Raw genomic sequence first — 27,733 nt, 5'->3', positions numbered from 1 at the left:
TTAGTGTGCAGGTGCAGCAAGCAATTAGGAAGGCAATTGGCATGTTGACCTTCATTGCAAGGGGATTGGAGTGCAAGAATAAAGAACATAAGAACTAGGAGCAGGAGTAGGCCATCTGGCCCCTCGAGCCTTCTCCACCATTCAATAAGATCATGGCTGATCTTCTCATGGACTCAGCTCCACTTACCCACCCGCTCACCATAACCCTTAATTCCTTTACTGTTCAAAAATTTATCTATCCTTGCCTTAAAAACATTCAATGAGGTAGCCTCAACTGTTTCACTGGGTGGGGAATTCCACAGCTTCACAACCCTTTGTGTGAAGAAGTTCCTCCTCAACTCAGTCCTAAATCTGCTTCCCCTTATTTTGAGGCTATGCCCCCTAGTTATAGTTTCACCTGCTTGTGGAGACAACTTCCCTGCTTCTATCTTATCTATTCCCTTCATAATCTTATATGTTTTTATAAGATCCCCCCCTCATTCTTCTGAATTCCAATGAGTATAGCCCCAGTCTACTCAGTCTCTCCTCATAAGCCAACCCTCTCAATTCCGGAATCAACCTAGTGAATCTCCTCTGCACCCCCTCCAGTGCCAGTATATCCTTTCTCAAATAAGTCTTGCTGCAATTGTATAGGGTTTTGGTGAGACCACATCTGGAATACTGTGTGCAGTTTTGATCTCCACATTTGAAAAAGGATACTTGCATTGAAGGCGTTACAGCAAAGGTTCAATAGTCTCTGGGATGTGGGGTGAGTAAATTAGGATTATATTGTCTAGAGTTTAGAAGAACAAGAGGTGATCTCATTTCTGAGGGAGCTGGGTAGAATAGACGCTGAGACAGACTGTTTCCGCTAATTGAGGAGTCTAATACACAGGGACACAGTCTCGGGATAATGGGCCTATCAATTAGGACTGAGAAGAAGAGAAATTACTTCACTCAAAGGTTTGCTTGTGAATCTTTGGAATCCTCTGTCCCACAGAGTTATGGATGCTCCATCGTTGAATATGTGTAAGGCTGGGAGAGACAGAATTTTCTCTCGGGGAATTAAGGGAAAGGGGGAATGGGTGGGAAAATGAGAGTTGGAGCTCAAGATCACCTCTAATCATATTGAATGTCCTTGCTGTAATCCAATGGGGCAGAAGTGTGACTGTGATAATTCCCTTCACCAGGTACTGGTTGGATCTCACTCTGTCAGATGTGATGTGGAATACTGCAGACACTGGCTGGGCGAAGGCTGCATGGGGTAGCATCTTTGGACCGTGGATTCAAGGATCCTGTGTTTTTGCCCATAAGGTGGCACGGTTTGAACCCAAAGCTACCTTGGAAGTAAGCAAACAGTGACTGCTCTTTTTTTCAATGAAACGTAATGATATGGTTGCTGTTGACTCCATTTCTACCAGCAAAACCAATCGCATGCACAAAGCACTTTCCATTCGCTTCCATGCTATGGCCTTCCTAATCAACGTAAGAAATCTCACACCAGGTTAAAGTCCAACAGGTTTATTTGGTAGCACAAGCCACTAGCTTTCAGAGCTCCTTCATCAGGTGAGTGGGATTTCAGTTCACAAACAGGGCATATAAAGACACAAACTCAATTTACAAGATAATGGTTGGAATGCGAGTCTTTACAGGTAATCAAGTCTTAAAGGTACAGACAATGTGAGTGGAAAGAGGGTTAAGCACAGGTTAAAGAGATGTGTATTGTCTCCAGCCAGGACAGTTAGTGAGATTTTGCAAGCCCAGGCAAGTCGTGGGGGTTACAAATAGTGTGACATGAACCCTCTGATCTCCGGGTAAGCGTTCTCCAAGGCGTCCTTCACGACACACAACAACGTAGAGTCGCTGAGCAGAGACTGATAGCCAAGTTCCGCACACATGAGGACGGCCTCAACCAGGATCTTCTTACTGTGTTTACCCCAGTCCAACGCCAGCATCTCCACATCATGCCTTCCTAATCAAAGCACAGCACTTGATTACCAACTTCTGCCTCTGGTAAATATGTTTCCAATAAGTTATTCTAATTGATTCATTGCAAGTTCGAACCAGAAAGAAAAGCATGTTTTGAAAGTCTTTGTGTAAATTTCACATGTTTGATTCTTTTTACTTCAATTGAATTTCTAATCAATGATTAAATGGCTGCAGTGTGGAAAATGTACATCGGCACTCTTTATTCTGATTAAGTGCTGCTATTGGTGAACATTGTTTCCTCAAGTCCTACCCACATTGAGTTTGATTTGATTTATCATTGTCACATGTATTGGGATACAGTGAAAATTATTGTTTCTTGCACGCTATGCAGACAAAGCACACTATACATAGAGTACATAGGGGAGAAGGAAAGGAGATGGTGCAGAATGTAGTGTTACAGTCATAGCTAGGGTGTAGAGAAAGATAAACTTAATGCGAGGTAGGTCCATTCACGGCAGCAAGGAAGAAGCTGTTCTTGAGTCGGTTGCTACATGGCCTCAGACTTTTGAATCTTTTTCCCGATGGAAGAAGGTGGAAGAGAGTATGTCCGGGATGTGTGGGGTCCTTAATTATGCTGGTTGATTTTCCGAGGCAGCGGGAAGTGCAGATGGAGGCAATGCATGGGAGGCTGGTTTGTGTGATGGACTGGGCTTCATTCACGACCCTTTGTAGTTTCTTGCGATCTTGGGCAGAGCAGGAGCCATACCAAGCTGTGATACAATCAGAAAGAATGCTTTCTATGGAGCATCTGTAAAAGTTGGAGGGAGTCGTAGCGAACATACCAAATTTCTTAGTCTCCTGAGAATGTAGAGACGTTGTTGGGATTTCTTAACTATAGTGTCGGAATTAGGGGACCAGGACAGATTGTTGGTGATCTGGACACCTGCAAACTTGAAGCTCTCGACCATTTCCTCAACTCTTAGGAGGTAGTCTCTGATAGAATAATGTGTTGGTGTGGTGAACCATCGTTGGTTCCCACCAGGTAGTACTGAGCCAGGGTCTGGCCAGTACTATGAGTCTGTATATATGTTGCTGTTGGGGTTAGGGTTGGGTTGTTCTACATGTTACTGTTGGGGTTAGGGTTGGGCTGTTCTACCTGTATTATAGTTATTATGGTACATCCCAGTCGGGCTCCGCCTCCTGGGAGAGGTATAAAGGTCACTGCTCTGTCTGGGACCCCTCAGTCTGGGATCGTGTATTATATATGGTAGCTCTATTGTAGTAGTCAATAAAAGCCTTTATTTCCTCGAGCATCTCTGGCCTCGTGAGTTATATCGCGCATCAGTTGGTAATAATTTTCACTTCAGGCACATGTTTAAAACTAATGGTTTTATCAGCCACGACCAACAGTTTTCCATTATATCCGAAGGGAAAGCTATTGCATGTTATTGATGCAGAATACGTGATGGGCCACAACTTTTTTATTCATTCATGGGATGTGGAGTCGCTGGCAAGGCCAGCATTTATTACCCATCCCTAATTGCCCTCAGAGGTTGTGCTGAGCTGCCTTCTTGAACCACTGCACCCTCAAGGCTATGCTTTGATAATGATGCTTCACGTCCCCTCATTACCAGTAGAATTGCCACATCTCTTTTGATACGAAAGCTGCCTGAAAAAGGTTTGGTTTCTGCCATTGTGACAAACATTGGTTTTTCCTCTCAAAGAACGGGGCGGCATGGTGGCACTGCTGCCTCACAGCGCCAGGGACCCGGGTTCGATTCCTGGCTTGAGTCACTGCCTGGGCGGAGTCTGTACATTCTCCCCGTGTCTGCGTGGGTTTCCTCCAGGTGCTCCGGTTTCCCACCACAGTCCAAAAGATGTGCTGGTTAGGTGCATTGGCCATGCTAAATTCTCCCTCAGTGTACCCGAACAGGCGCTGGAGTGTGGCGACTGGGGGATTTTCACAGTAACTTCATTGCAGCGTTAATGTAAGCCTACTTGTGACCAATAAATAAACTTTACTTTGCTTAATGCTCTCTAGATTGTTGGTCTGCAAAGCTTGAATTCGCCTGGGTTAGGGACTGGGTTTCTTCTGTTACCTCTCTCACATTTGCAAGGAGAACACAAGGACACACATGTCACCTGTGTTTCTTTTCTGATCTCGCCTCAAGAGAATTTCTTTCCTCGTTGCAACTTTTCTTGGGCGGGACTTTCCAACCATGTTCGCCCCAAAACCGTAAAATCACACCTGAGGGCAACAGGCCTTTCCATGTCCCCCAGCCCCACCCCCACCTATCCCCAAGCATGCCACGATTCCTGTGGCGGGAGGGGGGAGATGGGAAAATTCCCCCCCTTGTCCCCATTGTCATCAACGCTACTGTGTTTACTGCTCCTGTGTGCGCTCCTGTTTTTATTTTCCTAAATTGGAGCCAGTTGAAAGCCTTAATAACTAGGCCCCTGGCTGGGGATCTATGATGTTGACAGGATCCTGACAGGAATAGGAAGTCTGACAGTAGCACCCCTGAATATATTTGGTCTAGTTGTCTGCTGAAGGAGGTACTATATTGGCAATGATATTTTTATTTCCATTTAATTACTCACCTCATTATCCTTTCAGGACTTTTATGTTCATTTTTTTTACTACATTTTGTGTGTCATGCATCCTCACACAAGCCTGACCATACAGCCTACACATTCCTATACTTGTCCCTGGGACGGCACGATGGCACAGTGGTTAGCACTGCTGCCTCACAGCGCCAGGGACCCGGGTTCAATTCCGGCCTGGGGCCACTGTCTGTGTGGAGTTTGCACATTCTCCCCGTGTTGGCGTGGGTTTCCTCTGGGTGCTCTGGTTTCCTCCCACACTCCAAAGATGTGTGGGTTATCTTTGATTGGCCATGCTAAATTAACTCTCGCGTCAGGGGGGATTAGCTGCGTAAATATAAGGGGTTATGGGAACAGGGCCTGGGGGGATTGTGGTCAGTGCAGACTCGATGGGCCAAATGGCCTCCTTCTGCACTGTAGGGATTCTATGGATTCAATGTTAAAGTTTATTTATTATTGTCACAAGTAGGCTTACATTAACACTGCAATGAAGTGAAAATCCCCTAGTCGCCACACTCCGGCGCCTGTTCGGGTACACTGAGGGAGAATTTAGCATGGGCAATGCACCTAACCAGCACATCTTTCGGACTGTGGGAGGAAACCGGAGCACCCGGAGGAAACCCATGCAGACATGGGGAGAACGTGCAGACAGTAACCCATAGTTAAGTGAAGAAGGATGGAAACCAGGTCTTTCCATGTGGAGAATGGCAATTCTGGTACTGTAGCAGGAAGATTGTAATGAATTTCATTTGCTAATTTTAAAAATGCAAACATATGTTTTGTAATATACACAGGCCAGGGTCATTGTGCTGCTTATTTGTGGTATCCAGAACATCTCTGTCTGAGGCATGATATTCTTTGAAGATTGATGTTTATTATTGCAATTGGTATCTGGATGATCATTTTTTTTTAAATGTTCTCCTAGATTTTATCCAAGTACCCAATAACAACCTTCTGTTCAACGTCTACTGCATATCAGATGCTTTTACAAAATGATGTCAGTAGGTACAGTATTAGTTTTCTCATCATTCTTTGTTTGCCATCCATTTTAATCCACCACATGTAACAACTATTTAAATCCACCTACATCACCCTGTTGCCTGTACTCAGGCAAAGGACTCCTTAAAGCCACCCCAACCCTTCCCGGTTCGGCACAGTGCCCCATTCCCTTTGCTAACTACTCCATTGTTGTTGGTAATCTTATTTTCTTAAGACAAGTATTCTCCAAATGATGTCCAGGTTAGGTGGATTGGCCATGCTAAATTGCCCCTCAGTGTCCCGGGATGTGTAGGTTAGAGGGATTAGCAGGGTAAATATGTGGGGTTACGGGGATAAGGCCTGGGTGGGATTGTTGTCGGTGCAGACTCGATAGGCCAAATGGCCTCGTCTGCACTGTTTCTATGATATCTAGGGTTTCTATGATATCTATGATTTTAGACTGAAACCTTTCCTAAAGTTAAAGTTTATTTATTAGTCACAAGTAGGCTTACATTAACACTGCAATGAAGTTACTGTGAAATTCCCCTCGTCGTCACACTCCGGCGCCTGTTTAGGTCAATGCACCTAACCAGCACGTCTTTCAGACTGTGGGAGGAAACCAGAGTACCTGGAGACACAGGGAGAACGTACAAACTCCACACAGAAGGTGACCCAAGCCGGGGATTAAACCCGAGTCCCTGACGCTGTGAGGCAGCAATGCTAACCACTGTGCCACCGTGCCGCCCCAGTTTAGTCCTGCAGTTTAGTTAGACGTTATATGGAGGTCAGCACATTGTAAATGATTTGAGCTAAGGCTTGTGCATAGCTCTTTTCTAGCACGTCTTTGTACTTTATTTCTACAACAGATGCCAATCCAAAACTATTTAGTTAAGGATGCAGAAGAGGGTTCAGACTGCTGGGGTAGGCACACAAACTAGTCCAAATTATCACAAATAAAGCAAGAGCACGGATTTAAATCATTTCTGTTTTGTAATCGTAATTCTGCTGTGGTGGTTGGAGGTCAACCATCTCAGCTCCAGGACATCACTGTAGACTCAGGGTAGTGTCCAAGGCCCAATCACCTTCAGTTGCTTCATCAATGACCTTCTCTACATTATAAGGTCAGAAATGGAGATGTATGTTCAGCACAATTCATGACTCCTTAAGATACTGGAGCAGTCCATGATCAAACGCAGCAAGACCTGGACAATATCCAGGCTTGGGCCGACAAGTGGCAAGTAACATTTGTGCCAGACAATGAGCACCTCCAACAAGAGAGAGAATCTAATCATTGTCCTTTGACATTAAATGGCATTCCCATCACTGAATCTCCCACAGTCGACATCCTAAGAGTTACCATTGGCTAGAAACTGAACTGGACTAGCCATATAAGTGCTGTGGCTACGTGAACAGGTCAAACACTGGGAATCCTGCATGAGTATCTCACCTCCTGACTCCCCAAAGCCTGTCCACTATCGACAAGGCACAAGTCAGGGTGTGATGGAATACTATCCACTTGCCTGGGTGAGGGCAGCTCCAACAACACTTAAAGCTTGACACCATCCAGGGCAAAGCAGTTCACTTAATTGGCACCCGTTCTACAAATATTCAATCCCTTCACCATCAACAAAGAGTGACAGCAGTGCGTACCATCTACAAGATGTACTGCAGGAACTCACCGGGACTTCTTAGACAGTACCTTCTGAACCCCCGATACCGACCATCTAGAAGGACAAGAGCAGCATCTGGAGATTCCCCTCCAAGCCTCTCACCATCCTGACTTGGAAATATGTCGCCGTTCCTCACTGTCGCTGGGTCAAAATCCTGGAACTCCCTCCTTAACAGCAGTGCGGGTGTACCTACACCACATGAACTGCAGCAATTCAAGAAGGCAGCTCACCACCACCTTCTCAAGGGCAATCAAGGATGGGTGATAAGTGCTGGCCTAGCCAACATCCCATGAATGCATTAAAAAGCAATTGAATCACCCAATTCCTGATTTTATCCGCTTTGGATGCTTGTATTTTTATGAAATTAAAACATGTTCCCAATATCTGAAATATAGATGTGTCCGACCCTACAGGGGCTTTAACATATCCTCAATATTCCAAAAAATTATCAATAGGTGGGATTTTCCGGTCTTGGTTGTGGTGTGCGAAACCAAAAAATTCAGATTGTGGCCAAAGGTTTGTTAAACGAAGGATTACAATCTTCCTCTCCCGACTTTCATGGTGGTTTGGCTTGCCCACCGCGCCATGTTGGGAACCATATTTGTTTGTCTCCTGTTGTGGTGTAGGTGCACCCTCCTTGGCCTGAAAAGCTGGGGTTTCTGGGGTTACAGGAATGACTAGACGATCTAGGTGCCTGGCTGATGCTCCTTCTCCCTGTGGGGGGCGCCAGAGCCCCGCCCAGACTCCTGGAGAGAGACATCCATATGGAGTGTGACCCTGCGAGTGCCTGATGGCCATGTGAGAGTTGAGAGTGAGGAGAAGGTTGACTTACCCTGGCGGAGGAGAAGGGATCATTCATCCTTGCTTGGCACTGGATAGCAGTTCTCTGCTGAGGTGCATAGGCACTGACCACCCTGGCAACCTCCACCCGGGCATTGGCAGTGAGCTTGGTGGACGGTATGGTTGGCACGGGGGCACAGTGGTTAGCACTGCTGCCCCACAGCTCCAGAGACCTGGGTTCGATTCCCGGCTTGAGTCACTGTCTGTGTAGATTTTGCACGTTCTCCCCGTGTCTGCATGGGTTTTCTCCGGGTGCTCCAGTTTCCTCCCACATTCCAAAGATGTGCGGGTTAGGTGCACTGGCCATGCTAAATTGCCCTTTAGTGTCCTGGGATGCGTAGGTTAGAGGGATTAGCGGGGTAAATATGTGGGATTACGGGGATAGAACATTACAGCGCAGTACAGGCCCTTCGGCCCTCGATGTTGCGCCGACCAGTGGTACCAATCTAAAGCCCCTCTAATCTACACTATTCCAATATCATCCATACACTATTCCAATATCATCCATGAATAGGGATAGGGCCTGGGTGGGATTGTTGTCGGTGCAGACCCGATGGGCTGAATGGCCTCCCTCTGCACAGTAGGGATTCTATGCCCTACAGCTCCTGACATGGGTGTTACGAACCTCCCGTCGCTCCTGAACTGCCTAGAGAAGTGTCGCCAGTCATTGCACTTGGGCGCAAATGGTTTGTCTCTTGTGGGGTCCATTCTGGCGTTTGCCTCGGTGGTGTTGGGGCTGCAGGGAGTGAATGTGTGCACAGTTGCTGCTTAAATAAGGAGCCCGATGCAACCTGATGAGATAACGGTGGAGCAGATGAATTCCCGCCCACCCCGCCATGAAATACAACATTCTGCATCTTCTTGCATACACCATGAGGTGAAAAGCAGCAGCAACCTGCCCCACCCGCGGGCAGGAACCATGCCAACTTTCCTACCCGCCACCGTCAGCTCTTTTCTCTCCTTACAGATGCTGCCAGACCTGCTGAGATTTTCCAGCATTTTCTCTTTTGGTTTCAGATTCCAGCATCCGCAGTAATTTGCTTTTATAGAGAGTGAGAGAGACATTGCTTTCAGTCTGATGTCCACTCCCTTCCGAAACTAAAACCAAATAGCAGAACTTCCAAAACCCAGGGAGAGAGAGAGAGAGAGAGAAAGACTCCTTTCCAACTTGATGTCCCTTCTAAAACTAAAACCTGCAGCTCGGAACTGAAAATGAAAGAGCTACCAGTCTCCGGAGCGGAAAATTCTGCCCAGTATTTTTTCCGACGTTTGATATATTGAGAACTGGCGTCTAAAAAAAGAGATTGGTGCTGATTTTTTTTTTATATTTTAGTTACAGATTCAAAAGCCTCCAGCACTGTGTGACTGGTGGTGAACCCACCAACCCTGAAGTGATGGAGAAATGGAAAGAACAGACAGGCTTAGACATCTATGAAGGATATGGCCAGACTGAGACTGTAAGTGCTTCAAGCTTGAGCCAACAGGTTTTGTACCTTTAATGAAGGAAGAAAGAAAACCAGCCAGCTTGGTAATGAAGTAGAGGGCCCTGTAACTTAGGAAGGCAAATCTTGAACCTTAAGAAACAGAACAAAGATAACCTTGAGCCAGGGTAAGGAAGGTGACCAAGAGGAGACTTTTATCAAGGTAGCATCAAGATAGTCAATGGCACTTGTTATGGTTCAGGTCAGTAACTCCAAAGTGTTTTATGGAGCCCACCTGGATCATAAGTATTGCATCTTGAATTAGGCTAGGATGAGCATGATATGTTTCACTTCAGGTATGACTCAAATGAACCACTAGGGAGCTTTTATCAAACAAAGTTTATTTAAGAATATAATTAACATGGATGAAAATAATTTATATCAATTACAAATGAAAACAAAACAACCACAATAATGTTTAACCCTTAACAAAGATCTAAGATGTTCCAATCAAACAAAAACTTCCTTTAGACAAAACCCTTCCACATGTTTAACACAGCAAAGACTAATGCTCGCGTGATACTGGAATTGAGTCCTTTGGTTGAAGTCTGCATAGACTCAGAACAGTTTGAAGTCAAAACAGCTTCCCAGAACACCAGGGAGAGACTCTGGTCAAGCCACCAACAGCAGAATTTCTACTCTAAGAAAGTTTTCAGCTAGCCAGCAGAACTTCACAAAACTAGGGAGAGAGAGTGAGACAGACCAAAAGAGAAAATGCTGGAAAATCTCAGCATGTCTGGCAGCATGTGCAAGGAGAGAAAAGAGTTGACGTTTCGAGTTCAGATGACCCTTGGACAAAGGGTCATCTGTTATCGAAACGTCAGCTCTTTTCTCTCCTTACAGATGCTGCCAGACCTGCTGAGATTTTCCAGCATTTTCTCTTTTGGTTTCAGATTCCAGCATCCGCAGTAATTTGCTTTTATAGAGAGTGAGAGAGACATTGCTTTCAGTCTGATGTCCACTCCCTTCCGAAACTAAAACCAAATAGCAGAACTTCCAAAACCCAGGGAGAGAGAGAGAGAGAGAGAGAAAGACTCCTTTCCAACTTGATGTCCCTTCTAAAACTAAAACCTGCAGCTCGGAACTGAAAATGAAAGAGCTGACCCGCAAACATTCTTTGTCCTGACAATTCAGGATTATAAAACAACCCAGAGTAAAAATAAACAAACCCCACTTAAACCACTAGGAGCAATAAAAGGGCTCCTATTAGACAACCCGGCATCCATGACATCAGCTAAGGCTCTGAGCTGCAGAGAGCATGATTTTTTAAAAACTCTTAAAGGTACACTAATGTCACATACTAGAAAACTAAACTAAATGTAGTATAATGCGTCAATAAAATAGTTATAGTAGTGAGTGATGTAGTTCATGATTTAACAGTGCATGAGGAGTCATGTGCTAGAGACTCGGGAGAGAGGATGGAACAGTGTTGTACTCATGAGAGACATACCTACTCTGTTACCCATCTAATATTGTTTAAAAAGTTTGAATTAACTATTGGAGTCAGACTGTGGTATCTCTAGATAAGATAGGCCATGCAACCTTCATACAAAACAAGGTAGCAGCAGCGGTAATTTACTGAAGGGTTCATGCCAGCAATGGGACACCACAGTCAGAAAGTGCAACAGAACCTGGTAGGAGAATTGTTATGTGTGGCGTCGCCCCTTTAAGCGAATGGCAGATGGAGTTTAATTTAGACAAGTGCGAGGTGATGCATTTTGGTAGGTTGAACCAGGGCAGGACTTACTCAGTTAATGGTAGGCATTGGGGAGAGTTACAGAACAAAGAGATCTAGGGGTACATGTTCATAGCTCCTTGAAAGTAGAGTCACAGGTGGACAGAGTGGTGAAGAAGGCATTCGGCATGCTTGGTTTCATCAGTCAGAACATTGAATACAGGAGTTGGGACGTCTTGTTGAAGTTGTACAAGACATTGGTAAGGCCACACTTGGAATACTGTGTACAGTTCTGGTCACCCTATTATAGAAAGGATATTATTAAACTAGAAAGAGTGCAAAAAAGATTTACTGGAATGCTACTGGGACTTGATGGTTTAAGTTATAAGGAGAAGCTGGATAGACTGGGACTTTTTTCTCTGGAGTGTAGAAGGCTGAGGGGTGATTTTATAGCGGTCTATAAAACAATGAGGGGCACAGATCAGCAGGTAGTCAATATCTTTTCCCAGAGGCAGGGGAGTCTAAAACTAGAAGGTTTAAGGTGCGAGGGGAGAGATACAAAAGTGTCCAGAGGGGCAATTTTTTCACACAGAGGGTGGTGAGTGTCTGGAACAAGCTGCCAGAGGTAGTAGTAGAGGCGGGTACAATTTTGTCTTTTAAAATGCATTTAGACAGTTACATGGGTACGATGGGTACAGAGGGATATGGGCCAAATGCGGGCAATTGGGATTAGTTTAGGGGTTTAAAAAAAAGGGCAGCATGGACATGTTGGGCTGAATGGCCTGTTTCCATGCTGAAAACCTCAATGACTCTATGACTCTATGGGTCAGGTGACCCAGAGATTGCAGTGATTTGCCCGGGAAACCGCCCCTACGGGCACTTGAGTGCTGGAGTGCAAGGAATACAGTTCTTCAATTAACCTGATTGTTCCTGTGGCTTGCCTTTGGTGTCACTTCTTTGGAGCTACCTCCCCAGTAGTCTCAAACTTAACAAGAATCGACAAACATAGCTTAGGAGGAGGCAAGCTAAAAAGTAATAACTATGTCAGTAGTTAGTGAGTAGTCACTGGCCCTACCCCATTCAAAAGGTTAGGCTGATTGGCTATGATAAATTGCCCCTTAGTGTCAGGGGGACTAGGAGGATAATTATATGGGGTTACAGGGCTAGGACCGGGGTGGGATTGTGCAGGCTCGATGGGCCAAATGGCTCCTTCTGCACTGTAGATTCTATGATGATTCTATGACGGCTCAGGAGCCTGTAGCAAGGCTAAAAGTGGGAGTTATGGGAGAAAAAATACTTATTTTATCAAGCAGTACACGGGCCGTGGGTTAGCTAGGCCCGTATTCTTTTTATTCATTCATGGGATGTGGACATTACACTGGAGTCACATATAGGCCAAACCAGGTGAGGAAGACAGACCTCCTTCCCTAAATGAACCTGATGTGTTTTTGCAACAATTGACAATGGTTTCACAGTCACCATTAGGTACTTAATTCCAGATTTCTATTGAATTCAAATTTCACCATCTGCCGTGGTGGGATTCGAACCCAGGACAGCACGGTGGCACAGTGGTTAGCATTGCTGCCTCACAGCGCCAGCGTCCTGGGTTCGATTCTGGCTTCAGATGACTGTGTGGAGTTTGCACGTTCTCCCCGTGTCAATGATGTGGAGATGCCGGCGTTGGACTGGGGTAGGCACAGTAAGAAGTCTCAAAACACCAGGTTAAATTGACTTTGTGTCTCTGTATGCCCTGTTTGTGAGCATTTCTCCACTCCACCTGACGAAGGGACAGCCCTGTTCCGAAAGCTAGTGGCATTTGCTACCAAATAAACCTGTTGGACTTTAACCTGGTGTTGTTAAACTTCTTACTGTGTTCAAATTTGTAGGCAATGGCTATGAAAACTGATTCCTTTTGAATCTGGATTTGGAGGAATAGTTAGGAGTATCACTTTAATTAAACAGAACGTAACAGTTGAGCATAATATAGGACACGGTGGCCCAGTGGTTAACACTGCTGCCTCACAGCACTGGGGACCCAGGTCTAATTCCGGCCTTGGGTCACTGTCTGTGCAGAGTTTGCACGTTCTCCCTGTGTTTGCGTGGGTTTCCTCCGGGTGCTCCGGTTTCCTCCCACACTCCAAAGACGTGTGAATTAGGTGGATTGGCTATGCTAAATTGCCCCTTAGGGTCAGGGGGATTAGCAGGGTAAATGTGTAGGGTTACGGGGATGAGGTCTGGGTAGGATTGTTGTTGGTATAGGCTCGATGGGCTGAATGGTCTCCTCCTGCACTGTAGGTAATCTGAATATGATAGTGAACTTAACAAGTCTGGATCCAGATCCTTATTCTGAGCGTCAATGAATCAGACAAGACAATATATTCTGGAAATACACAGTAACAATTTTATTGATCACAAAGTGCATTAACAATACAGCAAGCCGTTTGGATTTGCCTTTACATGGGAGTGGAATGCTTCGATTAGTCACTCCGCTGCTGTCCCATCTTCCAATAGTTAACTAGACCACCCTTAAAATTATGGGAATGTTGTATGAAATATTTCTTTCGTTGAAAGCAAAGCTAGACTTGGGGAGCGCTACTATGTTCCTGATGTAGTGTTACTCTGCTGTGTGAAAGGAGAGACATAGGGCAGAACTTAATGTTTGCAACAGGGGTCTTGCCCACTGGCTGGGGAACCAACGTCACATTTTGTTACAGGACTTCAAATTACTCCGGGATTTAAAAGACTAATGAAGAGTATTAGAACAGAGTATATTAGCTTAGGATGAGAATTACAGACTGCCTTATACATAATTTTATAGAGGTACCGTCTGCATAGAAACACATATAACCACAGTTAGAGAATTTAAACCTGTATTTCTGAAAAGTGTGTTCCAGCTTGGCTAATGGCACAGAGTTCTAAGGCATCATGGGAAACAGGCTAGTAAAGTGAACCACATTCTTTATAACAATACACTCGCAAAAGCATAGCTCTTATCGGCATGGACTCTAGACAATTCATAAGCCAAGGGCAAAGCTAGTGAACCCAGATTACCTTTTTAAAGTAAATTAAAGTTAATTTATTAGTCACTAAGAAGGCTTAAGTTAACATTGCAATGAAGTTACTGTGAAATTCCGCTAATGAATAGCCAAAGCCTTCAGCCAGATAAGAGAGTCTGGAACAGGCAACAGGTGGCCATGGGAAAAATAGGCAGAAATCATTAGATCTCATTATTCCCATGCTGTCAGAGAATAGCTGTAATTGGCCAAGGTCGATAACATTTACTAAAAATGATTGACTTGTACTAATGATGATTGGTTCATTTCTGACTGGGATGAGCCAGAAGGCAGGTAAAATGTCTTTTGGAAGTTGTGTGATTGTGCGCCACAGTGATGTAACTTCAGACAAGTGTTGGACTGCCCAATCCTACTCTCCCAGGATTGGTCAATCAAGAACATCTTTCACCAGGATACTGTAGTCGGAAGTCTTTGTATTAGCTAAAGTTAAGCTCAATACTTAGCCTCTGAAAAAACACCTGCACCTTTGCTGTGGAAGGCTCACCCCATATTAAATGGCCACCAGGCAGTCAAGTGGCCAGCGTGGGGCCTTCCCTGTGATAAAGGGAGTGGCAGAACTCCAGTCTCCCGAGAGCTGCCAGCCAATTAGAGGCCAGCGGCTCTCCATTGCCGTAAGGTCCACCAGGAGTGGTAGGAGCTGCTGGCAACACACCCACCCTGGGCCCACAATCAATGATGCCAAAGGTAAGTGAGGGCAGAGTGGGATGGGGGTCGTGGAGGAGGGCTGAAGGGTGTTGGTGGCAATAGCAATGGGGTAGCTTTCAGTGCACCCACACATACCCAATACCCTGTCCTTTGATCAGGTGCTGAGTACCTTTGAACAAGGGACGCCTCCTGGGAGCCCAAGTTGCTTTTTGAGTTCCCTTCATGACGGCTCCCCTGTCCCCTAGCAGTTGATAACCAATTGTGGCGGGATGAGGGTCTCAGATGGCATCTGAGCAGGAAAGCCATCTACAACCCCAGATCTTCCAGTTCCTCCGATGTCTACCATGTTTTGCGTGGCTCCCCCATCCCACTACCAGGGTACCTGCCACGGGGTCACCTTCAGTGGAACAGGAAGATTCTGCCAGTGGAAAGGGCTAGGAAATCCCTCCCAGTGCCTCTGATGCATAGAATATGTATATATGTTTACTTCATATACTTAATCTTCAAAGTACTAGATATCAATACTGAGAGAATAGGTCACTTTTCCACATATTGCAGGGTTGTTTTATTCAGTCATGGATATGGGTATCGCTGCGGAGGTAATGTATAACACATGTCGGCTCCTGAGCCAAGAGATTTTTTATTTCAACGGCATTTGTTAGATTTCTGAGTAAAACTGATGGTTTGGTATTAGCTTACGGTCCCTACAATGCAGAAGGAGGCCATTCAGCCCCTCGAGCCTGCACCAATCCCACCCAGGCCCTATCCCCATAATGTCACGTATTTACCCGGTTAATCCCCCTGATACTAAGGGGCAATTTATTGTGGTCAATCAACTGAACTGTGGGAGGAAACTGGGGCACCCGGAGGAAACTTAGGCAGACATGGGGAGAACGTGCAAACTCCGCACAGACAGAGACCCAAGCCGGGAATCAAACCCAGGTCCCTGGTGCTGTGAGACAGCAGTGCTAACCACTGTGCCACCCACAATTTATCAATTTATGGGTCGTCTTATCCTGTGGAACTGAGTACAACCATCTCAAGCACACTCAGCCAAGTGCTCCATATCCTTGCGTACATCCTGAGTTGTGATTGATGTGGTTGCAGATCTGCTGACATTTATGCTGATGTTTGAAACAAAATCAACAAAGAGAGCAGTTTCATGGGATTTATGAACATCTGTCTTATTGTGTGCAGTTTTGGTGTCCTTATCTGAGGAAGGATGTCCTTGCTATAGAGGGAGTGCAGCGAAGGTTTACCAGGCTGTTTCCTGGGATGGCAGGTCTGTCATATGAGGAGAGACTAAGTTGGTTAGGATTCTATTCACTGGACTTTAGTAGAGTGAGAGGGGATCTCATAGAAACTTATAAAATTCTAACAGGGTTAGACAGGGTAGATTCAGAAAGAATGTTCCCGATGGTGGGGAAGTCCAAACATAAGAACATAAGAACTAGGAGCAGGAGTAGGCCATCTGGCCCCTCGAGCCTGCTCCGCCATTCAATAAGATCATGCTGATCTTTTTGTGGACTCAGCTCCACTTACCCGCCCGCTCACCATAACCTTCAATTCCCTTACTGTTCAAAAATGTATCTATCCTTGCCTTAAAAACATTCAATGAGGTAGCCTCAACTGTTCCACTGGGCAGGGAATTCCACAGATTCACAACCCTTTGTTTGAAGAAGTTCCTCCTCAACTCAATCCTAAATCTGCTTCCCCTTATTTTGAGGCTATGCTCCCTAGTTCTAGTTTCACCCGCCAGTGGAAACAGCTTCCAAACTTCTATCTTATCTATTCCCTTCACAATCTTATATGTTTCTATAAGATCTCCCGTCATTCTTCTGAATTCCAATGAGTATAGCCCCAGTCTACTCAGTCTCTCCTCATAAGCCAACCCTCTCAACTCCGGAATCAACCTAGTGAATCTCCTCTGCACCCTCTCCAGTGCCAGTATATCCTTTCTCAAGTAAGGAGACCAAAACTGCACACAGTACTCCAGGTGTGGCCTCACCAGCATCTTATACAGCTGCAACACAATCTCGCTGTTTTTAAACTCCATCCCTCTAGCAATGAAGGACAAAATTCCATTTGCCTTCTTAATTACCTGCTGCACCTGCAAACCAACTCCTTGAGATTCCTGCACAAGGACACCCAGGTCCCTCTGCACAGCAGCATGCTGCAATTTTTTACCATTTAAATAATAGTCCATTTTGCTGTTATTCCTACCAAAATGGATGACCTCACATTTACCAACATTGTACTCCATCTGCCAGACCCTCACCCACTCACTTAGATTATCTATATCCCTTTGCAGACTTTCAGCGTCCTCTGCACACTTTGCTCTTCCACCCATCTTAGTGTCATCTGCAAATTTTGACACACTACACTTGGTCCCCAACTCCAAATCATCTATGTCAAACGTAAACAATTGCGGTCCCAACACTGATCCCTGAGGCACACCACTAGTCACTGATCACCAACCAGAAAAACACCCATTTACCCCCACTCTTTGCTTTCTGTTAGTTAACCAATCCTCTATCCATGCTAATACATTATCCATAACACTGTGCACTTTTATCTTATGTAGCAGTCTTTGGTGCGGCACCTTGTCAAATGCCTTCTGGAAATCCAGATACACCACATTCACAGATTCCCCATTGTCCACTGCACATGTAATGTTCTCAAAACATTCCACCAAATTAGTCAAACATGACCTGCCCTTTATGAACCCATGCTGCGTCTTACCAATGGGACAATTTATATCCAGATGTCTCGCTATTTCTTCCTTGATGACAGATTCAAGCATTTTCCCTACTACAGAAGTTGAGCTAACCGGCCTATAGTTACCCGCCTTTTGTCTACCTCCTTTTTTAAACAGCGGCGTCACATTTGCTGTTTTCCAATCTGCGGGAACCATCCCAGAGTCCAGCGAATTTTGGTAAATTACCACTAGTGCATTTGCTATTTCTCCCGCCATCTCTTTTAGTACCTGGGATGCATTCCATCAGGACCAGGAGACTTGTCTACCTTTAGCCCCATTAACTTGCCCAACACTACCTCTTTTGTGATAATGATAGCTTCTAGGTCCTCACCTGCCATAGCCTTCCTGCCATCAATTTCTGGCATGTTATTTGTGTCTTCCACTGTGAAGACCGACACAAAATACCTGTTCAATGCCTCAGCCATTTTCTCATTTCCAGTTATTACATCCCCTACAGACCTGGGGGTCATAGTCTGAGGATAAGGGGTAAACCTTTTAGGACTGAGGTGAGGAGAAATTTCTTCACCCAGAGAGTGGCGAATGTGTGGAGTTCACGACCACAGAATGCATTTGAGGCCAAAACATTGTGTGATTTCAAGAAGGAATTAGATATAGCTTTTGGGGCCAAAGGGATCAAGGGAGATGGGGGGAAAGGGGGATATTGAATTTGATTATCAAAATGAATGGTGGAGAAGGGCCAAATGGCCTCCTCCTGCTTCTAGTTTTTATATTTCTATGTCCTCCACTGACAACTGAAGTTACATTTCAAATGCATTGGTTAACTAAGACGTATCTGAAGTATATTTTCTCTTACTTTATGTTGTTTTGCGCTCTTAAGCATTGTGATTACAATTAGCTTTGCTCTTATCCATAATTACCATTTTAGGTTTTGATCTGTGCAACCTTCAAAGGCATGAAGATTAAGCGTGGTTCAATGGGGAAGCCAGCTCCAGGGTATGATGTGCAGGTCAGCACTGTCTTTAAAAACTCCCATTAATGATCCAAATCCTGAGCCGCAATGATTATTATTTTCCCCAGGACTTTGGGCTGTTGTGTTTCCGAGATAACAATAAGAAATTGCAGTGCGTTAGTACAATAAAGTAGCTCATATCACTTATTCAAGCAGTGCATTCTAGATCTCAACAAAAAATAAGGTTTCTCATCTAGCCTCTGGTTCCTTTCAATTGGTATGCTCTGCTGACAGACCCTGCTTCCATTAAAAATAGTTTTTGCTCACCAGTTTTGTAAGACATGTGCCTTCACTGCACTCTCTCAAATACTGCAGCACTCTCTCAGTACTGCACTGAAATGTCACGCTAGATAATTTACACAAATCCTTGAAATTCACAACTTTCTAATTCAGAGGTGAAACTATCACCAGTGACCCAAATTGGCATGACCAAACTAAACTTTGAGTGCCAAGCACAAAGAGACAGTCTATAAGGTCGAGGTCATGCAAAATGCAAAGAACAAAGAGCAGTACAGCACAGGAACAGACCCTTCGGCCCACCGAGCCTGCGCCAATCACATTGTACTATCTAGACCGACTGCCTGTATCCCTCCATTCCCCGTCTGTTCATGTGTCTATCCAGATAAGTCTTAAATGTCGCTAACGTATCTGCCTCAACCACCTCACTTAGCAGTGCATTCCTGGTCCCCACCACCCTCTGTGTAAAATACTTCCCCCCGTACATCTCTACTGAACCTTTCCCGTATTACCTTGAACTTGTTCCCCTTGTAATTGTCATTTCTACCCTGGGAAAAAGCTTCCAAATTTTCACCTTATCTATGCCCCTCATAATTTTATAAACTTCTATCAGGTCGCCCCTCAGCCTCTGTCTTTCCAGGGAGAACAATCCCAGTTTATTCAGTCTCTCCTCAAAGCTAATACCCTCCATACCAGGCAACATCCTGGTAAACCTATCCTGTCCTCCGTCCAAAGCATCCCCGTCCTTCTGGTAGCGTGGTGACCATAATTGGACACAGTATTCCAAATGTGGCCTAACCTTGGTATCTGCATGATAACCTTCATCCATGCAAGTTTATTTATTAGTATAACCAGTAGGCTTACATTAACATTGCAATGAGGTTACTGTGAAAATCCCCCAGTCGCCACACTCTGGCGCCTGCTCGGGGACACTGAGGGAGAATTTAGCATGGCCAATGCTCCTAACCAGAATGTCTTTTGGACTGTGGGAGGAAACCTGAGCACTCGGAGAAATGCACGCAGACACGGAGAACGTGCAAACTCCGCATAGAAAGTGACCCAAGCTGGGAATCAAACCCAGATCCCTGGCGCTGTGAGGCAGCAGTGCTAACCACTGTGCCACCGTGCCATCCAGGTGACCAGTGAAAACATGGCACTTTCCCAATGTGTTCCATCTGAACTTGCCTCAGGTTACGTATGGGAAGGGCCCCCCACCTTAGGCGGGCACATGGAAAATTCACAGCTCAGTTATGTCATTGGTGCAGCAATGCCTAACTGACAGAGTCTGTTGTGGTGCTAAACCTGATAGCAGGACCTGACAGGAGATAACAGCATGGGGAGAAGAGGCAAAGGTCTTTTTAAAATTTCTGTGAGCATTCCTTCAGAAAACAGGACCACCGCACAAAGAACAAAGAACAGTACAGCACAGGAACAGGCCCTTTGGCCCTCCAAGCCTGTGCCGATCAGGTTGTCCTATCTAGACCAACCACTTAGGTCCCTCCATTCCCCATCTGTTCATTTGTCTATCCAGGTAAGTCTTAAATGTCGCTAACGTATCTGCCTCAACCACCTCACTTGGCAGTGCATTGCAGGCCCCCATCACCCTCTGTGTAAAAAACTTCCCCTGCACATCTCCACTAAACCTTTCCCCCCTTATCTTGAACTCGTGCCCCCTTGTAATTGTCATTTCTGCCCTGAGAAAAAGCTTCCAACTGTTCACCCTATCTATACCCCTCATAATTTTATAAACATCTATCAGGTCACCCCTCAGCCTCCGTCTTTCCAGGGATAATAATCCCAGTTTATTCAATCTCTCCTCATAGCTAATACCCTCCATACCAGGCAACATCCTGGTGAACCTGTTCTGCACTCTCTCCAAAGCCTCCACGTCCTTCTAGTAGTGTGGTGACCAGAATTGGACACCAAATGTGGCCTAACCAATGTTTTATATAACTGTAACATAATTTGCCAACTTTTGTACTCGATGTCCTGTCCGATGAAGGCAAGCATGCCATATGCTTTCTGCACCATCTTTTCCACCTGTGCTGCCACTTTTAAGGATCTGTACTCCCAGATCTCTGTGTGTGTCTCTGCTCCTGATGGTTCTGCCATTTATTTTATAGCTCCCACCCGAATGCATCACCTCACATTTGTCCAGATTAAATTCCATCTGCCATTTCTCCGCCCAATTTTCCAGCCTATCTATATTCTGCTGTATTCGCAGACAATCTTCAACACTATCCACAACTCCGCCAATCTCAGTATCATTCCCAAACTTGCTAATCAGACCAGCTACATTTTCTTCCAAGTCATTTATATTTATTAAAAATAGCAGAGGTCCCAGCACTGATCCCTGCAGAACACCACGAGTCACAGACCTCCATTCAGAAAAACACCCTTCCACCGCTACCCTCTGTCTTCTATGGCCAAGCCAGTTCTGAATCCATCTCGCTAGTTCACCCCTGATCCCATGAGATTTAATCTTTTGCACCAGCCTGCCATGAGGGATCTTGTCAAATGCCTTACTAAAGTCCATGTAGACAACATCCACAGCCCTTCCCTCATCAATCATTTTTGTCACCTCCTCAAAAAACGCAATTAAATTCGTGAGACATGACCTCCCTCGTACAAAACCATGCTGCCTGTCGCTAACAAGACCATTCAGTTCCAAATGTGTAAAGAAGCTATCTCTAAGAATCTTCTCCAACAATTTCACTGTCACTGACATCAAACTCACTGGCCTATAATTACCCAGGTTATCCTTGCTACCCTTCTTAAGTAACAGGACAATATTGGCTATCCTCCAATCCTCTGGGACCTCACCAGTGGCCAACGAGTAAACAAAGATTTCTGTTCGAGGCCTAGCAATTTCATCTCTTGTCTCCCTCAGTAATCTGGGATAGATGCCATCTGGCCCTGGGGATTTGTCTACCTTCATGCTTTTTAATTCACCTAACACTTCCTCCCTCGTAGTGATGACTTGTTCAAAAGGGTTTACACACCCCTCCGAGACACCATCAATCAACGTGTCCCTCTCCTTTGTGAATACCGATGCAAAGTACTCATTAAGGATCTCACCCACTTCCTTTGGTCCTACACATAATTTCACTCCTTTGTCCTTGAGTGGACCAACTCTTTCTCTAGCTACCCTCTTGTTTCTAATATATGTATAAAATGCCTTGGGATTCTCCTTAATCCTGTCTGCCAAGGACATTTTGTGACCCCTTTTTGCCCTCCTTACTCCCTGTTTTCTACTTTCCCTGCATTCTTCAAATGCTTCATCTGGTTTTAGTTGTCTCGACCTCATGTATGCATCCTTTTTCTTTTTGACTAGACTCACAATTTCCCTGATCATCCACGGTTTCTAAATCCTGCCTTTCCTGTCCTTTCTTTTCACAGGCACCTGCTTGTCCTGCACTCCGATCAACTGCTCCTTAAAAGACTCCCACGTGCCAAATGTGGATTTACCCTCAAACAGCCTCTCCCAAACAACAGCCTCCAAATCCTGCCTAATCCGGTTGTAGTTAGCCTTCCTCCAATTTAGCACTTTAACCCTCGGATAACACTCGTCCTTTTCCATCAGTATCCTAAAGCTTACAGAATTGTGGTCACTCTTCACTACGTGTTCCCCCATTGCAACTTTGATGACCTGGCCGGGTTCATTCCCTAGTACTACGTCCAGTGTAGCCCCCTCTCTAGTCAGACAATCCACATATTGTTCCAAAAAGCCTTCCTGGGCACACTTAACAAATTCCTCACCATCCGGATCCCTAACCCTAAGGGATTTCTAGTCAATATGAGGAAAATTAAAGTCTCCCACTACAACAACTCTATTGTTTCTACATCTGTACAGAATCTGCTTACATATCCGTTCTTCGACTTCCCGTGGGCTGTTGGGGAGGCCTGGGGTACACCCCCATCATAGTGACTGCCCCCTTCACATTACACTTCACAGCAAACCTGAGCTATGGCACTCCTACTTAGCAAACAATCCAAAAGTATTTTATTGAAATGATTGTTTCTGCGACCATTTGCACGTTTTTAGAATTCTTGTTGTTCTTGTTTCAGATTGTTAATGAGAAATGCAATGTGGTTCCTCCTGGAACGGAAGGTGAAATTGCCATTAAACTGAAGCCCGTTAGACCGTTCAACCTCTTTACTGGATACATTGTACAGTAACCCTATTTCAAGTACTTCACTGAAATCTTTCTAGATTATACAACTGATAATTATTTCATGTAACGTACTTTGTGTTCATTGATGAATCTGACTTTCTTGATTTAGTGAGGCGGCTTATTTAGTGGTGAATTATGCAATGAAACTACCTTGAGATTTACCCAAATCATTTCACCTGGGACTCCTAAAACCTGGAGTCTGGAGGATTCTTGCTATTTTTCCTGTAAGAGTAGCAAATATTTTCCTGTTAGATCATAGAATCCCTAGAGTGCAGAAGAAGGCCATTTGGCCCATCAAGTCTGCACCGACTCTCTAACAGAGCATCATAACCAAGCCCACCCCCAACCTATCCTTGTAACCCCATGCATTTACCCCACTAATCCCCTAACTTATACATCTTTGGACATTAAGGGGCAATTTAGCATGCCCAATCCACCTAACCTGCACATCTTTGGGTCACTGACTAGCAGGAGGGGTGTATATTTAATGTATGCCCTACCATGCAGTGACCTCAATGGAACTCTTGACACCAGCCTGATTTTTTAAAATGTGGGCAAACTCCCAACTCTCTTGCCTTGGTACTTCCATGTGTTTGGTGGGAAAATTTAAAAGGAAAGGTTAATGTTGGTCATTTGTAATCAGGAAGTTTGTCAAGTATCTTTAAGAAGTGGAGCAAGAACCAGGATGCCAGTCTTTCAGGTAGAACAAATGCTACAGGAAAAGGGGATCTGTTTCAGTACTTGACCATCTGTAAATACCCAGGTGAACTGTTCAGTGGGAGGTGGCAATGACTCTAAATGCACTTTATTCAGTGGATTTGGATGCAGCCCTGCTAAAGGTACAATGACCGAACCAGTTCAGATAAGGTATAGTAATAAATTGCAAGTTCAATATATTTAAGGACAGCATGCATCACTGATAGTGTTACAGGGTAGTTGTACTGGGGGACTTTAACTTTACAAATACTGACTGGAAAAGCTATAGTTCGAGTACTTTAGAGGGGTCGGTTTTTGTCCAATGTGTGCAGGAAGGCTTCCTGACGCAGTATGTAGATAGACCAACAAGAGGCGAGGCCACATTGGATTTGGTACTGGGTAATGAACCAGGCCAGGTGTTAGATTTGGAGGTAAGTGAGCACTTTGGTGAAAGTGACCACAATTCGATTACGTTTACCTTAGCAATGGAAAAGGATAGGTATATACCAAAGGGCAAGAGTTATAGCTGGGGGAAAGGAAATTATGATGCGATTAGGCGAGACCTGTCAGGCAGGGAGGAAGCAGACGTGTGAGGGAACCGTGGTTTACTAAGGAGGTTGAATCTCTTGTGAAGAGGAAGAAGGAGACTTATGTTAAGATGAGACGTGAAGGCTCAGTTAGGGCACTTGAGAGTTACAAGTTAGCCAGGAAGGACCTAAAGAAAGAGTTAAGAAGAGCCAGGAGGGGACATGAGAAGTCTTTGGCAGGTAGGATCAAGGAAAACCCTAAAGCTTTCTATAGGTATGTCAGGAGTAAGAGAATGACTAGGGTAAGATTAGGGCCAGTCAAGGACAGCAGTGGGAAGTTGGGCGTAGAGTCTGAAAAGATAGGAGAGGCACTAAATGAATATTTTTCGTCGGTATTCACACTGGAGAGGGACAGTGTTGTTGAGGGGAGTACTGAGATGCAGGCTCTTGGACTGGATGGGATTGATGTTCATAAGGAGGAGGTGTTAGCAATTCTGGAAAGGGTAAAAATAGATAAGTCCCCTGGGCCGGATGGGATTTATCCTAGGATTCTCTGGGAGGCTAGAGAGGAGATTGCAGAGCCTTTGGCTTTGATCTTTGTGTCGTCATTGTCTACAGTGCCAGAAGACTGGAGGATAGCAAATGTTGTCCCCTTGTTCAAGAAGGGGAGTAGGGACAACCCTGGTAATTATAGACCGGTGAGCCTTACTTCTGTTGTGGGCAAAGTATTGGAAAGGATTATAAGAGATAGGATTTATAATCACCTCGAAAGGAATAATTTGATTAGGGATAGTCAGCATGGTTTTGTGAAGGGTAGGTTGTGCCTCACAAACCTTATTGAGTTCTTTGAGAAGGTGACCAAAGAGGTGGGTGAGGGTAAAGCGGTTGATGTGGTGTATATGGATTTCAGCAAAGCGTTTGATAAGGTTCCCCATGGTAAGTTTTTGCAGAAAATACGGACACATGGGATTGAGGGTGATTTAGTGGTTTGGATCAGGAATTGGCTAGCTGTAAGAAAACAGAGGGTGGTGGTTGATGGGAAATATTCATCCTGGAGTTCAGTTAGTAGTGGTGTACCGCAAGGATCTGTTTTGGGGCCACTGCTGTTTGTCATTTTTATTAATGACCTGGATGAGGGAGTGGAAGGATGGATTAGTAAATTTGCGGATGACACTAAAGTCAGTGGAGTTGTAGACAGTGCGGAGGGAAGTGGCAGGTTACAGAGGGACATAGATAAGCTGCAGAGTTGGGCTGAGAGGTGGCAAATGGAGTTTAATGCGGAAAAGTGTGAGGTGATTCACTTTGGAAGGAGTAACAGGAATACAGAGTACTGGGCCAATGGTAAAATACTTGGTAGTGTAGATGAAGGTGTCAGTGTGCATAGATCCCTGAAAGTTGGCACCCAGGTTGATAGGGTTGTTAAGAAGGCGTACGGTGTGTTAGCTTTTATTGGTAGAGGGATTGAGTTTTGGAGCCAGGAGGTCATGCTGCAACTGTACAAAACTCTGGTGCGGCCGCATTTGGAGTATTGCGTACAGTTCTGGTCGCGGTATTATAGGAAAGATGTGGAAGTGTTGGAAAGGGTGCAGAGGAGATTTACCAGGATGTTGCCTGGTATGGTGGGAAAATCGTATGAGGAAAGGCTAAGGGGCTTGAGGTTGTTTTCGTTAGAGAGAAGAAGGCTAAGAGGTGACTTATAGAGGCATACAAGATGATCAGAGGATTAGATAGGGTGGATAGTGAGAGCCTTTTTCCTCGGATGGTGATGGCTAGCACGAGGGGACAGAGCTTTAAATTGAGGGGTGAGAGATATAGGACAGATGTTAGAGGTAGGTTCTTTACTCAGAGAGTAGTAAGGGTGTGGAATGCCCTGCCTGCAGCAGTAGTGGACTCGTCAACATTAAGAGCATTCAAATGGTTATTGGATAAACATATGGATGATATTGGAATAGTGTAGATTAGAAGGGCTTTAGATTGGTTCCACTGGTCGGCGCAACATCGAGGGCCAAAGGGCCTGTACTGCGCTGTAATGTTCTATGTTCTACATCGCAATCGCATACATTAATTGGGGCAATTCATTCAGTCTCCACTGCATTCTCCTTTTCCTTTGCTAATCGGGGGCAGCACGTTGGCACAGTGGTTAGCACTGCTGCCTCACAGCGCCAGAGACCTGGGTTCAATTCCCGGTTTGAATCACTGTCTGCACGGAGTCTGCACTTACTTTCTCCCCGTGTCTGTGTGGGTTTCCTCCGGGTGGTCCGGTTTCCTCCCACAGTACAAAATACGTGCTGGTTAGGTGCATTAGCTATGCTAAATTCTCCCTCAGTGTACCCGAACAGGCGCCAGATTGCAGCAACTAGGGGATTTTCACAGTAACGTCATTGTAATGTAAGCCTACTTGTGACACAAACAAATAAACTTTAAAACTATCCTCCCTAAGGTTCCCCCATACTTGTACAAAACCAGTGTAATTTTTCCAAATTTAACACCCTGCCCCCTGTCCTCTCCAAACTCACTTTATCCATTCTCCCCTATTCTCTTAACTGTTCTTTTGACTCCGTTCCCATTAAGCTGCTGCCCACACATATTTTCTTACTCTAACCCATGCTAGTCCAAAGATGTGCTGGTTAGGTGCATTGGCTATGCTGCATTCTCCCTCAGTGTACCCGAACAGGCGCCGGAGTGTGGCGACTAGGGGATTTTCACAGTAACTTCATTGCAGTGTTAATGTAAGCCTACTTGTGACTAAACTTTAACTTTAACTTTGAAAAAAATGATCTACCTTGATAACATTCATCGTAGCATTGAATAAGTTTTCTTGCATGATTAAGAATCAGGATTGTAAGTGTGAATCCAGGGAGGCAATCTCTCGTCACTTTTTGACTACCATCACTCGGTTAATTGACTGATGTAACAGAGATCCTTCCAGATGTGATCAGGGTTTCTTAAGAACTAACATTGCAGGGATTCCCCACTAACTGTACACTCAGAACAGAAATCTTACCTTGTAAAATAAGATGCCTGCTACAGACAGACCTTTATTGGTATTACCGTAAAGATGCAGTATTTCAAAAAGTGGACAGTACAAAGGGTTCCTCAGATCCAAAATTGGTGAATACAAAGAACAAAGAAAATTACAGCGCAGGAACAGGCCCTTCGGCCCTCCAAGCCTGCACTGACCATGCTGTCCATCTGAACTAAAACCCCCTACCCTTCCGGGGACCATATCCCTCTATTAAAGTTAAAGTCATTTTTATTAGTCACAAGTAAGGTTTACATTAACACTACAATGAAGTTACTGTGAAAATCCCCTAGTCGCCGCACTCTGGCGCCTGTTCGGTCAATGCACCTAACTAGCACGTCTTTCGGACTGTGGGAGGAAACTGGAGCAGCCGGAGGAAACTCACGCAGACATATGGAGAATGTGCAGACTCCACACAGACAGTGACCCAAGCTGGGAATTGAACCCGTGTCCCTGGCACTGTGAGGCTACAG

General features: G+C 45.0%; 1 protein-coding gene across 1 annotated transcript in view; it reads left to right on the top strand.

Moving 5' to 3' along the window:
- The window catches only part of LOC144510817 (acyl-coenzyme A synthetase ACSM3, mitochondrial-like), a 52,785-nt gene that overhangs the window by 12,276 nt on the left and 12,776 nt on the right, over positions 1–27,733 (top strand). Inside the window, exons 5-9 of the mRNA XM_078240739.1 lie at positions 1,170–1,326; positions 5,438–5,517; positions 9,334–9,457; positions 18,520–18,600; positions 22,909–23,010. Of these exons, the coding sequence (XP_078096865.1) occupies positions 1,170–1,326; positions 5,438–5,517; positions 9,334–9,457; positions 18,520–18,600; positions 22,909–23,010 (544 nt within the window). The remainder of the gene's footprint in view (positions 1–1,169; positions 1,327–5,437; positions 5,518–9,333; positions 9,458–18,519; positions 18,601–22,908; positions 23,011–27,733) is intronic.

This window comes from Mustelus asterias, chromosome 23, assembly GCF_964213995.1.
Source record: "Mustelus asterias chromosome 23, sMusAst1.hap1.1, whole genome shotgun sequence".
NCBI classification, from domain to species: Eukaryota; Metazoa; Chordata; class Chondrichthyes; order Carcharhiniformes; family Triakidae; genus Mustelus; species Mustelus asterias.
The sequence above is the reverse complement of the archived record's forward strand: the minus strand, read 5'-3'. Positions and strand labels throughout refer to the sequence as shown.